The sequence below is a fragment of the Bubalus bubalis genome, chromosome 6 (assembly GCF_019923935.1).
Source record: "Bubalus bubalis isolate 160015118507 breed Murrah chromosome 6, NDDB_SH_1, whole genome shotgun sequence".
Classification (NCBI taxonomy): Eukaryota; Metazoa; Chordata; class Mammalia; order Artiodactyla; family Bovidae; genus Bubalus; species Bubalus bubalis.
In genome coordinates, this window is record NC_059162.1 from 54742874 (window position 1) to 54758572 (window position 15699).

Genomic DNA, 15699 nt, shown 5'->3' on the forward strand with positions numbered 1-15699 from the left:
TCTATCGCGATGGCTGTTTAAAAGTGAAAAGAAAGGAAAGGGAAAGGAAAAACAAAAAAGAATGAGAAAATTCTATAATTACTGATATGGAAAGATATCCAGGATATATTGTAAAAATAAAAGCAAGATACAGGGCAGTATATATTATTATTTGTTATATTCTGTATAAGAAAGGGAGAAAACTATTTGCTTATACTTTCTTAACGAATCTCTGGAAGAACCATATGAAAATAGTTAAAGTGGCTATCTGGGGTAAAGGGAACAGATGAAACTAGTATAGGTCTGGGGTGGGTTGCAAGACTTTTTAATGTATATTTTTTTATATTGTTTCTAGTTTTTTAATATCTATAAAACAGGGATCTATGTATTATCATTCTGTGAATAATCAGAATACTGAAAACTATTTGTTGGGAAGCAGTTAAAAAGCCAAAACTGGGAATATGTTGGCTACAATAAACTTTTTTGTTTCCTATCAAAAATACCTACTGAATAAGAAAAAAAATCCTAATAAATTTTTTTTTTCAAATGACTATAAGTGATATCATGATAAAAGCTAGTTGGACGTTGATTTTATTGTATTCAATTCTTTTCATTCTCAAAATAAATCTATTCAGTTATTAAACAAATACTTACTGAGTGTCAGAGATAAAGCAGTCAAGAATTCCTGCCCTTTTGGAGCTTATAGCCTGTTGGGGGAGCACAGATAATAAACAAGTAAATGTTTTAATAACATAATATGTCAGATGTTGATAAAAGCAGTGGAGAAAAAATGTGAATGATTAGTACAGGGATTCATATACTTATGAAGAGTGACACAGTGGATCGATCAGCTTTCATTTATACTTTTCTTGTCCTGAAAGGTAATGGGGAAACGCTGGTTAGTTTATCATTTCTCTGATTGTCCTTCAGGCTTAGATCTAGCAAATCATTCTAACGCTAACCTTAGTAGAAAACACCATTGTCTTTTTCATTTCCAAGTAAGGCATCTTTATATAATACAGTTGGCCCTCCCTATCCACAGGTTCTGCATCCATTGATTCAACTAAAGATTGTGGATCCAGGGTTGGTTGAATTCACAGATGCAGAGCCCATGGATGCATTTCTTATAAAAGACTTGAACATCCTTGGATTTTGGTATTTGTGGGGGCCCTGGAACCAGTCCCTTGTGTGAAGAGTAAGGGACAACTGTACCTCTATTTCAACTTGAATTTTTGTGGTTCATCCTCAGTTCTTCACATTAGATGTAATCATTTCCATGTAACTTATTCTCCCATTAGTCTGTAGAATTTCAATAGGTTCAACTGTAATTCCCTGAATGACTTTCTTGTCAGTAATATTACTCTGCTGCTGCTGCTGCTGCTAAGTCACTTCAGTCGTGTCCGACTCTGTGCGACCCCATAGACGGCAGCCTACCAGGCTCCCCTGTCCCTGGGATTCTCCAGGCAAGAACACTGGAGTGGGTTGCCATTTCCTTCTCCAATGCATGAAAGTGAAAAGTGAAAGTGAAGTTGCTCAGTTGTATCCGACTCTTGGTGACCCCATGGACTGCAGCCTACTGGGCTCCTCCGTCCATGGGATTTTCCAGGCAAGAGTACTGGAGTGGGATGCCATTGCCTTCTCTGGTAATATTACTCAGACAGTCTTTATTTATTATACCAATAAACTTGGCAGTACATAACATTGCCATATTTCCTTTCCATATTTTTCAATCTTAATATACAGGAAGCCTTGGCTCAAGCTTTCTGGATTGACATCAAGCGCATGGATGACCCAGAATGTTACTTCAATTCTTTGCCAAAAGAGTTAGAAGTAAAAAGAGATCGGATGGTACATTTACTTGAAAGTGTTGGCCTAAAACCCATAGTTCCTGATGGGGGATACTTCATCATTGCTGACGTGTCTTTGCTAGGTTTGTAAAGTTTTTATTATTCAAATATGCAGAAACCTAGGTGTGGAATTATATCAAATTTATGAAGAAAAGATTGGTACCAAAACCAATATCAGCCTTTCATTTATGGGAAAATGGATTTCGACAGTGTCAGTGTTTTTCTGCAATCATCTTGATGATTAGGCCATTGACCTTGAATATAACTATTATGGAGTTATTTGTTCTAGGTATTCTAATAAACATAGAATTTTCTGTTAACCTTGTTCTGGTATGTAATTTAAAACAGGTACATGAAAAAATATATGTCCCTTGTGTTCCTTTCAGTAAAATTTTAGTTTCCTTTTTACTCAAGAAAAAAAATATTTCTAAAATATTGATGCTATTGGAGAATACTTGTCACTTTAGAGTATACAGAAATGAAGTCAAGGAGGAAAGTAATATTTATTGAGGGTCTACTGCATGCCAACGCTTCAAATACCCTTTTTTTAAAAACATTGTTATCTCTGTTTTTAAAGACATGGAGACTTAGGGAATAACTTGCCTGAAGTCATACAGCTAGATTCCAAATAGTTTTGTCTCCAAAAAACGATGACCTTTACATTACTTGAAGCTATGGTATGGAATTCTGACACGCCGTACAAATCTAAAGTTAGAAGCATAATAATATTTTATGTATAACATATTTCTTCCCCAGATCTGTGGTGTTAATCACAGTAAATTTAAGAGCATAATTTATTTTGACAGAAATTACAGCAATTCTGCATAGTTTTAAATGTTTTTAAGGTTTTATTACAGTGAAGTGATATGCCAGTGAGCTTGAAAATTCTTTTATATATACTAAATTTTATGAAGCTAGAAACTTTCAACGTTATAACAAAACAGTGATTATTATTTACTCATTTGTTGTAAGAAAAGCAGAGTGACCAGGGGTTCTTGGCTCTGCTGTTGCCAGAGAGGTATATTTGTCAGGCTCCTAAGATCTCTTCTTATATAAAAACCCTTATGATGTTCTATAGTCTAAGGTTTAGAAATCACTTTTCTTGTATTGGGCTTAAATGTGTAGCTCATTTCATGAAACGATAAAAAGAAACAGTACAGTTTTCATCTATTTAGAAGAAAATTATTTTACTTTTATCTGCTTCCAACAAAACTTTGAGCTAATTCATACTTAATGTCTCCTATGCAATAACATGTAAGTAGAAATATTCATATGTTAATGTGACATGGAGTAGGGGAAGCAAATATTTTAGTCACCTGGGTTCATATGTAGTTGACCCTAGAATAATGCAGGGGTTGCAAGATGGCGACTCTGTTCAGTTGAAAATCCATGTATAATTTATAGTTGGCCCTCCATATCTGAGGTCCTTCTGTGTATGTAGTCCCTCCTTATCTAAGGTTCCACAGAAGTGGATTCAACCAACCATGGATTGTATATACCATGGTGTTTGCTGTTGAAAAAAAATCTGTATAAGTGGACTTAAGCAGTTTGAACCTGTATTGTTCAAGGGTCAGCTGTATTGTAATTAGCCTTAACTTGGTTCCAAGCTTGATGGCAACAAAGACAAATAGAAAAATGCAATTAGTTACACGATTCTTATAAAATTAAACCTAACAGCTTTTTAGATAAGAGTAAGACTTTCCTGGAACCAAACTTTTCCAGATAGTAAATTCTAAAAGAAATTTATCACATTTTGACATTAAACATCAAAAAGACAGTAATGCAACTTTTGTTTGCATTAAGCTCTTAAATAGTTTCTCATTTTATCCTCAGTTGAGCCCAGCCTGCATGCAGTGTTGGTTTAGGTCCTAGATCTTCAACTAATATGGTTGTAATAGGAAAAGAAAGGATTTGGACTAGAAAAAAACTTTTATGATGATGGGGGAAAAGATGTGTGTTCTTTATGGTCCTTCACCTGTGTGAGAAAGAATGTTAATGTCTATAAGACCCTTCTATATATGAAGACAAATTTATTTTATTTTTCTCTTTCATCTGATTATTTTAAATATAGAAATTCTTCCATATACTGGAGGTTGGTCCCACCTTTTTCAAAAGACAGAAGCAAGAAACAAAACTTTCACTTGATGGTAGCTTAAAGATAAAAATGAACCATAAAATTCATAGACATAGTAATTCTCTTTATAGCTCATAGCAGTGACTAACTGGTTAATATTTTTTGAGCATTTATGATACAGTAGTTTGCTTTACAAACATCAAAATCTCACAAAAGCCCATAAGATTGGTGCTGTTATATCCCCATTGATAGTTGAGAAAGATGTCATTAAAAGTCAAGAAATTTACTGAAGTTAATCACTTAATAAGTAGCAGAGGTGGACTCTGAATGCAGAGATCCATGTACTAACAGGTAAACTTATATATTTTTTGCTATACTTAGCAACTTCCCTGACCAGTGAGCATCATCCTAGAACTAAAAAGGGAAACATTTAATCAGAAGACAAGATTACAAATAGGAAGATAGTAAGACAAGGTGTGAAATTAGGGAGAGATAGTGGGAGTACAACAACCAATTTTTGTTTTCATAGATTACTTAAATAAGCTGCTACTACTGCTGCTGCTAACTCGGTTCAGTCATGTCTGACTCTGTGCGACCCCATAGACAGCAGCCCACCAGGATCCCCCATCCCTGGGATTTTCCAGGCAAGAACACTGGAGTGGGTTGCCATTTCCTTCTCGGGTGTATGAAAGTGAAAAGTGAAAGTGAAGTCGTTCAGTCGTGTCCAACTCTTAGTGACCCCATGGACAGCAGCCTACCAGGCTCCTCCTACTTAAATAAGCTGCTGCTGCTACTGCTGCTAAGTCACGTCAGTCGTGTCCGACTCTGTGCGAGTGATATTGTAATATGGTTCAAACTCCTACCTCCAGTAAACAAATATTTTCTTTAGTTTGTTTGAACATTTCTAACTGAAGCATTGAAAAGAAGTAGATTACAACTTTCTCCTAACTATAAAATATTTAGTATTGTATTTATTCCCTTCCTTTTCTTTCAGTACCATGGCAATAAATTTCTCTTTTCTAAGTGTTACAGGAATAAATAAGTGAAACTTATGGTTACCAAGGGGGAAAGCTGGGTGAGGGGGATAAATGGAAGAACTGGACATATACACACTACTATATATAAAATAGATAACTAATGAGGACCTACTGTGTAGCACAGGGAACTCTTCTCAGTACACTGTAATGACCTGTATGGGAAAAGAGTCTAAAGAAAAGTGGATATATGTATGTGTATAACTGATTCACTTTGCTATACTGCAGAAACTAACCCAACATTGTAAATCAACTATTTGTTGTTGCTGTTCAGTTGCTAGGTTGTGTCCAACTCTTTGCTACCTCGTGGACTACAGCACACCAGGCCTCCCAATCCCTCACTATCTATACCTCAATAAATTAAAAATAAATAAATAAATAAATGAATAGTATGCTGCTGCTGCTGCTGCTGCTAAGTCGCTTCAGTCATGTCCGACTCTGTGTGACCCCATAGACGGCAGCCCACCAGGCTCCCCCATCCCTGGGATTCTCCAGGCAAGAACACTGGAGTGGGGTGCCATTTCCTTCTCCAATGCATGAAAGTGAAAAGTGAAAGTGAAAACTGCTCAGTTGTATCTGACTCTTAGACAGTGTTAATTACTGTTTGTCAGTACCCTCCTTTTTTTTCTTCTACTGTTGTAATCACTACTCTCCAGGTTAACTTTGAGTATGCTGCTGCTGCTACTGCTGCTAAGTCTTATGTAATTGTCACTTGGAGTTTTCACATATTTTGCAATTACAGTCTGTTTTAAGTTGTCATTTTTTTAGAGTCAAATCTGAATTAAACACACATACATACATATGACTTAAAGTAGTAATTTAACTTCATCTGTAAAATGAGAATTGCTGCATCTCACAGATTTATAGGACAAATCAATGAGAATCATGTAACATGTTTAACAGATAGTAATAAATGGTATAATATTATTAGCATTATTATATGGACATTTTACATTCTTAAATCACAGGAGAAAATTGAAATAAAATCATTAAGGAAAGCCATATTAAGTCATTTAAAAAAATAAAAGTGAAACTTTCTTTAGTGTCAAGGTTTTTACACTATTAATTTGAAGAAACCCAGTATTATTTAGTGAATAAAAGAAAGAAGATAACTGCCTTGATTTATTTTGAGCAATAAAGTATGTGTGTGTTAGTTGCTTAGTCGTGTCTGACTCTTTGCGACCCCATGGACTGTAGCCTACCAGGCTCCTCTGTCCATAGAATTGTCCAGGCAAGAATGAATACTGGAGTGGGTTGTCAGTCCTTTCTCCAGAGGATCTTCCCTATCTAGGGATCATACCTGGATCTCCTGCATTGCAGTCACGTTCTTTATGAATTGAGCTACCAGGGTAGCCACAATAAAGGATAAAATAATTGATTACAGTGACCATCAGTGTTTGTTGCTTTGGGGCATTCAAAAAGATCTTGAGTACGAGTCAGTACAGTTGAAACAATATGAAATGTAGGTTGCTGAATCCCAATGCCAGAGAAATATTTTGTCCAGACCTTAAAGCAAGATTGGAGCAAGAGATAAATATAGGAATGTGTATTTGAAGTTTTTCACCAAATTTTTAAAAAATTAAGCATAATATTTAGAGGAAGGAAACAATAAATACATCACTTGGGAGAACTATATAGATGTTTTCCCTTCATAAATAGTGAATTATATTAATTTACTCATTCCACAAACATGCTTTTCAGTACTTACATGATAGATACTGACCTAAGAGATGGGGATAGTGATAAATTGCAATATCCCTGTGGAGCTCACAATCTAATAATGAATTACCATTTGGAAATAAAATTCTTATAGATGAATACCTTAAAAATTGAGGTTATTTCCTTAATAATGATCATAGAGGCATATATTATTTCTAAGTGGAAAGATAACACTGCTCTTTGTCCTGCCTCTTCCTACTGTCTTCCAGTGCTAAAACACAAACATGGTCAACCAGATGTATATGTGAGTAGTGCCTTAGAGTGTCATATCTGTAAAGCTTCTCTGGGAATTCCTTACTTCCCACCATACCATGCAGTATGAATCCAGCATGAAGAAATCTTGAATCTTAGTAGACAAATGAAATACACTTTGCCTCAGAAATAATACATAGCCCATCCAATTTTTATTATTGTTTTAGATGTAGACCTCTTCGATATGAAGGACAGCAATGAACCTTATGACTATAAATTCGTGAAATGGATGATTAAAAATAAGGTAATGTTTATTGGCTTTTGCAATATTGTGCTGTATGTTATAGTTGGTTTATGAAGGAAGCCTGTTGACATGCTTTGAAAAATGTGAACTGTAGTTTTATTCCCTGATATTCTACTCACAGTTATTTGGAAGATTTTATTTATTTATTTTTATTTTTTGGCCACACTATGCAGTTGACAGGATCTTAGTTCTGTGACCAAGGATTGAACCTAGGCCCTTTGCAGTGAAAGCAGAGAATCCTAACCATTGGTTCACCAGAGAATTCTCTGGAGGATTTTAAAAATACATTTCTTTTGGAAATTCTTGTGGATATTTGGAAGTATCTATTTGCTTGTAATGTTTGTGCTCTAAAAATTAATATTTAAAGTGTAAGTAGTTTTTATATTTTTCTTTTTGTTTTTCAGAAACTGTCAGCCATCCCAGTTTCAGCATTCTGTAATGCAGAAACCAAATTACAGTTTGAGAAATTTGTGCGATTTTGCTTCATTAAAGTAAGTTCCCTGTTCTACACATTTATAATGTCCTTCCTTCCAGTTTATAAAGCACCATTTTTTTTTCTATTGCTAGGCATGATGTGCTTATATGCAGTTTTTAAGTTTTGGCTTGCTACCATAAAATTATCAAAACAAAACTCAGCACTTTTTGAAGCTGAGTTTATTGGATTAAAACATAATTAGACTCCTTACCTGTAACATTAAAATATCCAGACACATTTGAAGACACAAGAAAATGCAACCTTTAATGAAAAAGAAAAAAATGTGACTTCTATACAATCAATAGAAACAGATCTTAAGGGTTACTCATATGTAGGAATTAGTAGACAAGGACTTTAAAGCAGATATTATAAATGTGTTCAGGAAAATATGGTCATAATGAGCAACTAGATTAAAGCAATTAAAAAGAGAACCAAATGGAACTTAAACTGTAATACTTGGTATGAAAAATATATAGTCTTAACATACAGAAGATTGAGGATGTGAGGAAAAAAAGTGTCCACCTTAATACAGATCCATAGAAATCATCCAATCTGAAAAAAGAGGGAAAAATTATTTTTGAAAAATAAACAGAGCCTCAGAGTCAATGTCAAGTAATAATATACATGTAACTGGAGTATCCAAAAAAAAAAAGAGAGAGAATGTGGCAGAAAAAAATATTTTAATAAAGAACTAAATTTCCCTATATTTGGTGAATAGCGGTTTGGAGGTCTAAAAATTCAGTGAACCACACAGGATACAAATAAAATCACAACTTGACACATCATACTTAAACTGCTGAAAGCTATAGATAATGATAAGATCTTGAAAGCAGCCAGGGAAAAACTACACTTCACATGCATGGGAGCAAAGATATGAATGTTGACTAATTTCTTATCAGAAACAGTAGAGACCAGATTACAATGAAGTGGCACCTTTAAAGTGCTGACATAAAAAATATGTCAGCCAGAATTCTATATTCAGGAAGATATCCTTTTACACTGAAAACAAAATATACATCCCTGATAAATGAAAGCTAAGAGAATTCAGCACCATCAGATCTGTGTTAAAAAAATAATCTGATCTTTAGTTTCTTTAGGTAGATATATTCCTAAGTATGAAACGAGCTGCCAGTCCAGGTTCGATGCACGATACTGGATGCTTGGGGCTGGTGCACTGGGATGACCCAGAGGGATGGAATGGGGAGGGAGGAGGGAGGAGGGTTCAGGATGGGGAACACATGTATACCTGTGGCGGATTCATTTTGATATTTGGCAAAACTAATACAATTATGTAAAGTTTAAAAATAAAATAAAAAAAAAAGAAAACAGAAACAAAAAAAATAAATAAATAATCTGAATGTATTGTTGCTATTCTTAAGATGTTATCACTACTGAAAACAGTCTTATCAAAATTAAGGCACTCTCTATACCAACACACTCATCTATAAGTCTGGTCAGAATGATGTAAACACTGTTTTCAACTTTTAGAGACACCATATAGACAAACTATGGGAGACTTATTTAGAATAGAATATAAATTTTAACAGTCTAACAATGTCAACATTTGATTATCTGAAATGTGGAAGAAAGGGTAAGGCCATTAATACTTGTATCTTATAGTGGATTTATAGAGGAATAAATATATATTGTTTGAAGTTATAAGCAGAACTAATAGAACAAAAAAGTAACATAAGACTTTCAGTTTTAGAAATGGTCAACAGGCCTTCTCCCATTCTCTTCTTGGAAATTATTTTTTAAAAAGAACAGCTAGGAAAATGGAAAAAAAAATTCCAAATCCCCCAGTAAATGAGGAAGAGTTGCCAAATACAGTGAAGGAAATGGTGGAGGGAAGACATGGAGAAAAGCTCCTGCTTCTACAGCCTAATAGGCAGAGCCAATAGGTAGCCTACTCATTATCCAGAACAGCAGGAACAGTAAGTGCACTGAGAGTGGAAACTTCTCCAGACCCATTTGGCAGCATGGACAAGGCAGAGTAGAAACATATGGTCATGTCATCCAGTACCTATGCGAACCAGGTGGAAAGAAAGAGCTATAGATTTACTCTTTCCTCTCATTTTTTCTAAAGCTGTGTTGAGGCAGGGTGGGTACATTAAATTGGAGGGAGACAGTTAAGTTAGTTAAAAAGAAATAAGTCTAAAAGAACTCCCCTTCACGGAACTCTCCATCAATCATATTTAACTTTACTGTGAGCCAAAGATAATTTCTACTCCCTTCTAGTTCTTTCCTGTCTCCTCCTTTATACAAATCTACAAATACATGTTCAAATCATAGAGCCAGCAAGTAGCTTAGTCATCTTACAAAGATAATTCACCCAAAAATGAGTAATAAAAAGGAACCAGCTATGAATCTATAAAGATGCTATTAAGGAGAAGGAGAAAGATATAATGAAAAATAAGTATCAGAGAATATTCAACAACAAAAAAAAAAAAAAAAAAAAAAAAAAAAGGACTGTTGCCATAGAGCAAGAAAAAAGTGTTACATTTCAAATTCAAAGCATTTAAAACAAGAGTTAACAGCAGAAGTTTTTTTAAACTTTAGGGAAGCTAGAGTAAGACAATGTAAGAAGATGAAATGGTAGCTGTCAGAGATCAGATAGGAAATTGAAGGGGAAAAAATATAGCTATTGGTAACTGTAGTGACATTGGAAGCAGCATAGAGAACACTAAATTCTTCTGTAAGCACACTGAGGATTGAGGAAAGTGGGTGAAAAGAAGTGAAGAGAACAAAGAATTTCTTTTTTTTTTTTTTTTTTTTGCTATACCGTACAGCTTGTAGGATCTTAGTTCCCGACCAGGAATTGAACTTGGGCCCTCAGCAGTGAAAGCATGGAGTTCTAAGGACTGGGCTGCCAGGGAATTCCCAGGAACAAAGAGTTTTTAAATGTTAGAAAAAGTATAAATGTGGAAGACAAATGATATACCTAGAGTTCCTGGAGGAGTTGGGGGTCGGGGTGAGGCGGGCAGAACAAATAGAATTGGGAAAGAAATTTATAGCTTTGAGAATCCTTTCCATTTGAAACAAGGAAGGAAATAGCTTTCCTCAGGAATGTCACAGAATGTCACAGAAAAACGCTGAGATGTACCTTGTTTAATATATTGGACTTTATAAATGATCCTTTGGTACCTACACAAGGTGATCGAGGCCTCCATGGAGACAGGAGAGGAGGAAGATCAGTGTAGACTCACCTCCTTTGCGTCAGCATTCAGTATTGGAGCAACGTCAAGCCCCTAGGGAAAGCTGACACACCTAACCCAATTGCTTGGAAAAGCAAAAAAGAAAAGGATGGCAAAACATGCCAAGAAAGTGGAAGCTGAAAGAAAGCAGGTCAAATTTTAGGACAAAACAAACCAAAGGCAGCACTTTACAATGGTTGTTAGTAAAATCCTCAGTAGCTGTCAAATATATAAAAGGATATATCTCAATAATAAGAGAAATGAAAAATAAAACTGCCATGAAATTTTATATTATCTGTTAGATTGGAAATAACCAAAACAACTGGAAAGTTTCCGAAGATACTCTCATGCATTGATTGAGAGTACAAGTATAATTTGTAAAATCTCTACAGTGGTTAGTTTGAAAATTATTTAAATGTAGATGCACATGTCTTTTGGCCCACCAATTCTGCATGTAGGATTTTTTCCTGTGGATTTACTTGCATATTGAAGGTCTATATTCAACCATTTTCAGTGCAGCATTGTTTGTAGTATCAAAAAGTTATAATAGACAACCACAATACTCACCAGTGCAGACTGCTAAATAAATTATGGTACATTCACATACCTAAACGAGTGAAGCAGCTCTGTGGAGTGCTAGAGAATAAGTGAAAAGCAAGGAGCAGACTAGTTTGTGAGGAACGATATCATTTACATAAAAAGGAAAAGAAAGGAAGGGAAGGAGAAGAAGCTTTTAAATGCCTCAACTGTCTCTCTGGAAGGATACATAATAAAATCCAGTGTTGTTTCTGGGGAGGAAAACTGAATGGCTGAGAGAGATGGGTGGGAGGCTGGATTACCTAAAGAAATATATGTTTAAATAGTCTCAGTAAATAAGTTTTGAAGCCTGTTTTTCCAAACAATTGTAGGGCAAGTTCCTAACTTAATTATTCATGCCTCTGTTACCGCCAAATACCTTATTATGTATTCTCCATTATACAACATTCTTCTACAATATAACCATCAACATCATGAACTTAAGAGTGCTATATTATTCTGTCTAATCCTCAGATCTAATTCAGGTTTCACTGATTGTCCCAATAATGTCCTTTTTTATAACAAGCAAATAAATAAATAAACCCAGGCCACAATTGTGTCAATCAACCAGTCATCAGTCAGTCAGTCCAAGCCAGAATCATGCATTGCATTAAGTTTTCATGTCTTCTTCAAGCTGGGAAGTTTCCTCAGATTTCCTTGATTTTCATAATCTTGATACTTTTGAAAATTATTGACCAGTTATTTTGAAGAAAGTCCCTCAACGTTTGTTTGACATTTACTCATGGATAGATTCAGGTTATACACTTTTGGTAGAAACCACAGAAGTGATATTTTGTTCATTGTTTTGCATCCTATCAGATAGCACATGATTTTAGTTTTATCTACAACTGGTGATGTTAAGTTTAATAAGTTTATTGAGGTGGTGTCTGCTAGGCTTCTTTACTGTAAAGTTTCACTTTTTCCTTGATGGATAATGAATGTTTTGTGGTGAAGTACTTTGAAACTATGAAAATATTCCATATCACATCAAATAATTTATTCATTTAACCATTCATATATGTAAGGACTCATAGATTCTTGTTTTATTCAGTGGGTTAAAATTTATTAATATTACTTATTTTGATGCTCAAATTTTCCAAAATTTGGCCATTAGGAACCCCGTTAAGCTGGTCTCTGTTTCCTTTGACACGTCTCCCATCATTTTTTGAGTATTTTCTTACTTCCTGGCATTTCAAGATGCAGTAGGTTCACTTTGTCATTGTCCAGCTCAACCTGAAATCACCTTTTACTGGAGAATGGTATTAAGAAACCAAGATCTGGGCATGACGAGTGCTCATTGGGGTATTCGTATTCCCAGGCCCTCCCAGAAGACAGAGATAGGGAACATGTAAATGTATGTCCATCCTTTCTATGTCTGTATCTATTCTACTTATTCCTATGACTATCTAAATACATTGAAACCACCTCCAAGTTTATTCTAGCTTTCTCCCTATACATGTTAGTGACAACCTTCTTTGACAGTATTGACAGTAGAAACACCTTGCTCATCACTTAACCACTTCTTTGATCGGTACCTCTGCGTGTGACCAGCCTCCTGTCCGTGCTACTGCCCCTCCACCCACCACCCCGACAGACACCCTTCACCCTACTCAGGCTTTGACGTTTTTACCAGTCTGCCGGCCCTGTGCCCTGTATGGTCACCGTCCTCACCTCACCTGAGCTTCAGCACCATGTGCTGACCTGCTTCCATCACCTCCCTGCAGAGATGCTGTCCTCAGCCTCCAGCACCACGCACAGAGCCACCACTGCCACCCACTGCATAGAAGCGCTCCTCTTCCCTTACAGGCTCTGACCCTCCATACCCGTCTCATTGGCAGGTGCCTGCCTCAGACCCTGCAGGCCCCATCTGCCTGGAACTACCCTGCCATACAGATGCCTTGCTTACCTACCCCTCGGTTCTGACGCCCTGATCCTGATCAGTGCCACTGCTGTCACCACCACCTCATGCCACCCATGTTGGAAGGTCTTCTTACTTACTCTGCCTGTAGCATCCTGCACCAGGCTGATGAGGCTCTCCCACCCCCATACATGATCTGTTTCCCTCCTAATGGCGTTGGAGTAAGTCATTCTGTAGAGATGGAAGAGAAAGGAAGAGAGTAGAGCAAGCAAGAGGAAGTTTATCCATCAATTTAATTCTATACCATATGTACGTATTACCTATTCAAAAAACAAATAAATTATATCATTACAGTTGGCCCTCTAACTGTGGTGTTAGGAGCTTATAACTGTGAGACTTCAATAGGAGGGAGCAGATGAGTGTGAAAGAACCAATTTTTCCTCATTCAGAGCAGAGAATGGTAAACATTGTCTGAAGTTGATAAATTAAAAAATTAGGAGCATACATTACTTAGATTTTGATGGTAATCACTAGAACTAAAATCAAAATTGCCTCAGGAAGTTGACTTAGAGGATGATGGGAGTAGTAGGAAGGCACGAGAAGGGAAGAAACAGATGATTATTTTTCAGTGTAAACTCTTCGGTATTCTTTGACTTTTTTCTGTAATTGTATATTAATTTATTATTGTAGTCTCACTCCGCCTGGCATCCTCTTTGTTGAGAGCTAAGGGAGGGGTTTCCTTTTGTTGTCTACAAGGCTCTTTGAAAGAAGTCTGTGATTTTGCGCTCTTCCTACCCAAACGAACTAAACTGTAAATATGGATCTCATCAGTACATCCTTCAGGCTCTCCTGCATCAATGTCATAATTTATAAGTCTGAGTCTTTGGCAGTGAAGGCATCCACACTGATCTGACAGACATGTTTTTGGCTGGAATTAGGTTAAGCTGTTTTCAGACTGAGCTGTATATACAGATGGTTGATCATTTTCTTGGTAATGTTCCTTGGCCCCATATTAGTTAATTTGCAAAGTTCTTTTGGTGTCAGGATAGTAGTAATAAAGTGCTCTGAACTGGCAGCCAGCATCACAAAATAGTATAATGTAATGACTGCTGTTGACACTTCTATAGCTCCCCTAACATTGAATTCTTGTGAGGCTCATTCACTTTTATAGCCCGACAGCAATGGGATAATGGCATTATAAATATTTGGCCTGTTTGATTTGCTGCTAGGCTCCTTAAAGAGCTTGTGACTTGTGTATTTGGCCACCAAGGCAAAGGATGATGCTGTAGATGCCACTTCCCAGTTTCTGTGTTCCTGCTGAGGTTAAGTGGTTTAAAATGGGGTAGAGCTTCCAGTGACACCACTCAAGGTATCCCCCATCCCCATGCCATGGTCCTGGACTCTGTCTTAGCTGCAGAGGCTAAGGACCAGCTAAAGCCTGGCTCAAGTTATCAGGGGTTGAGGACCACTCAGTTCCCAAACCACTACATGACTCTTACAGATGGACTGACTTTGGTGTACTTTTTGTATTTAAATCTTTACTTCATCTTGAATTTATTTTGATTTGTAATGATAATTATTTCATTAATTTACAGAAAGACAGTACACTGGATGCTGCTGAAGAAATCATCAAGGCATGGAGTAGACAGAACTCTTGATACACGCAGAGTGTGTTGTTTCTATTAAATGATCTAATATAAAATTACTTGGTGCTGCCACTTGCTGGATATTGAAAACAAAAAATCTTTCAGTAAAAATAAAATTTAAAGGAATATTTCCAATGGTAACCTCACCCCTAACAATATTCTGGAGATCTTTCTTTCTTTTTTGCTAAACTGTATTAAAACAGCTTCTGTTTCCTCATAACAGTGGAATAAAAATAGCACCTACTTTATTTATATGACTTCCCTGGTGGCTCAGATGGTGAAGTGTCTGCCTACAATGCGGGAGACCTGGGTTCGATCCCTGGGTCGGGAAGATCCCCTGGAGAAGGAAATGGCAAACCACTCCAGTACTCTTGCCTGGAAAATCCCATGGATGGAGGAGCCTGGTGGGCTACAGTTCATGGGGACACAAGGAGTCGGACACGACTGAGTGACTTCACTTTCACTTTCACTTTATATGAAGTTTGTGAGTTGTTGGTGAGAGTGAAATGGACTGATGTAAGTAAAGCCTGCCAGATAGTAAGGGCTCACCTACTGTTGGCCAGTTTCACTTCTCTGCCATTGCATAAAAACTCAGATCCTTCAGCTTCATATTTTGGCTTGGTCTCTACCCACCTGTAGTTCCCTCCCCTCATTTACTAATGGTTTTGAACTTTATTCATAGTTTTGCCTGTCACTTACAAGTACTGCCATCATCTGGGGCAGCTTTAGGGTCCACATGGATTATTACCTAGACTTTGGGCTCTCCCCCCTGGTGATATTTATTTCCACCGCACTCTCCAC

General features: G+C 36.5%; 1 protein-coding gene across 4 annotated transcripts in view; it reads left to right on the forward strand.

Annotated features, from left to right (window-relative positions):
* Window positions 1-15051, forward strand: part of KYAT3 (kynurenine aminotransferase 3) — a 63331-nt gene extending 48280 nt beyond the window's left edge. For all 4 annotated transcript variants that reach the window (XM_006074865.4, XM_006074866.4, XM_045166103.1 and 1 more), the window contains 4 exons: window positions 1723-1909; window positions 7073-7149; window positions 7554-7640; window positions 14848-15051. In XM_006074865.4, the coding sequence (XP_006074927.1) occupies window positions 1723-1909; window positions 7073-7149; window positions 7554-7640; window positions 14848-14910 (414 nt within the window). In that variant the 3' untranslated portion in view covers window positions 14911-15051. The remainder of the gene's footprint in view (window positions 1-1722; window positions 1910-7072; window positions 7150-7553; window positions 7641-14847) is intronic.
* Window positions 15052-15699: the final 648 nt, after the last annotated feature.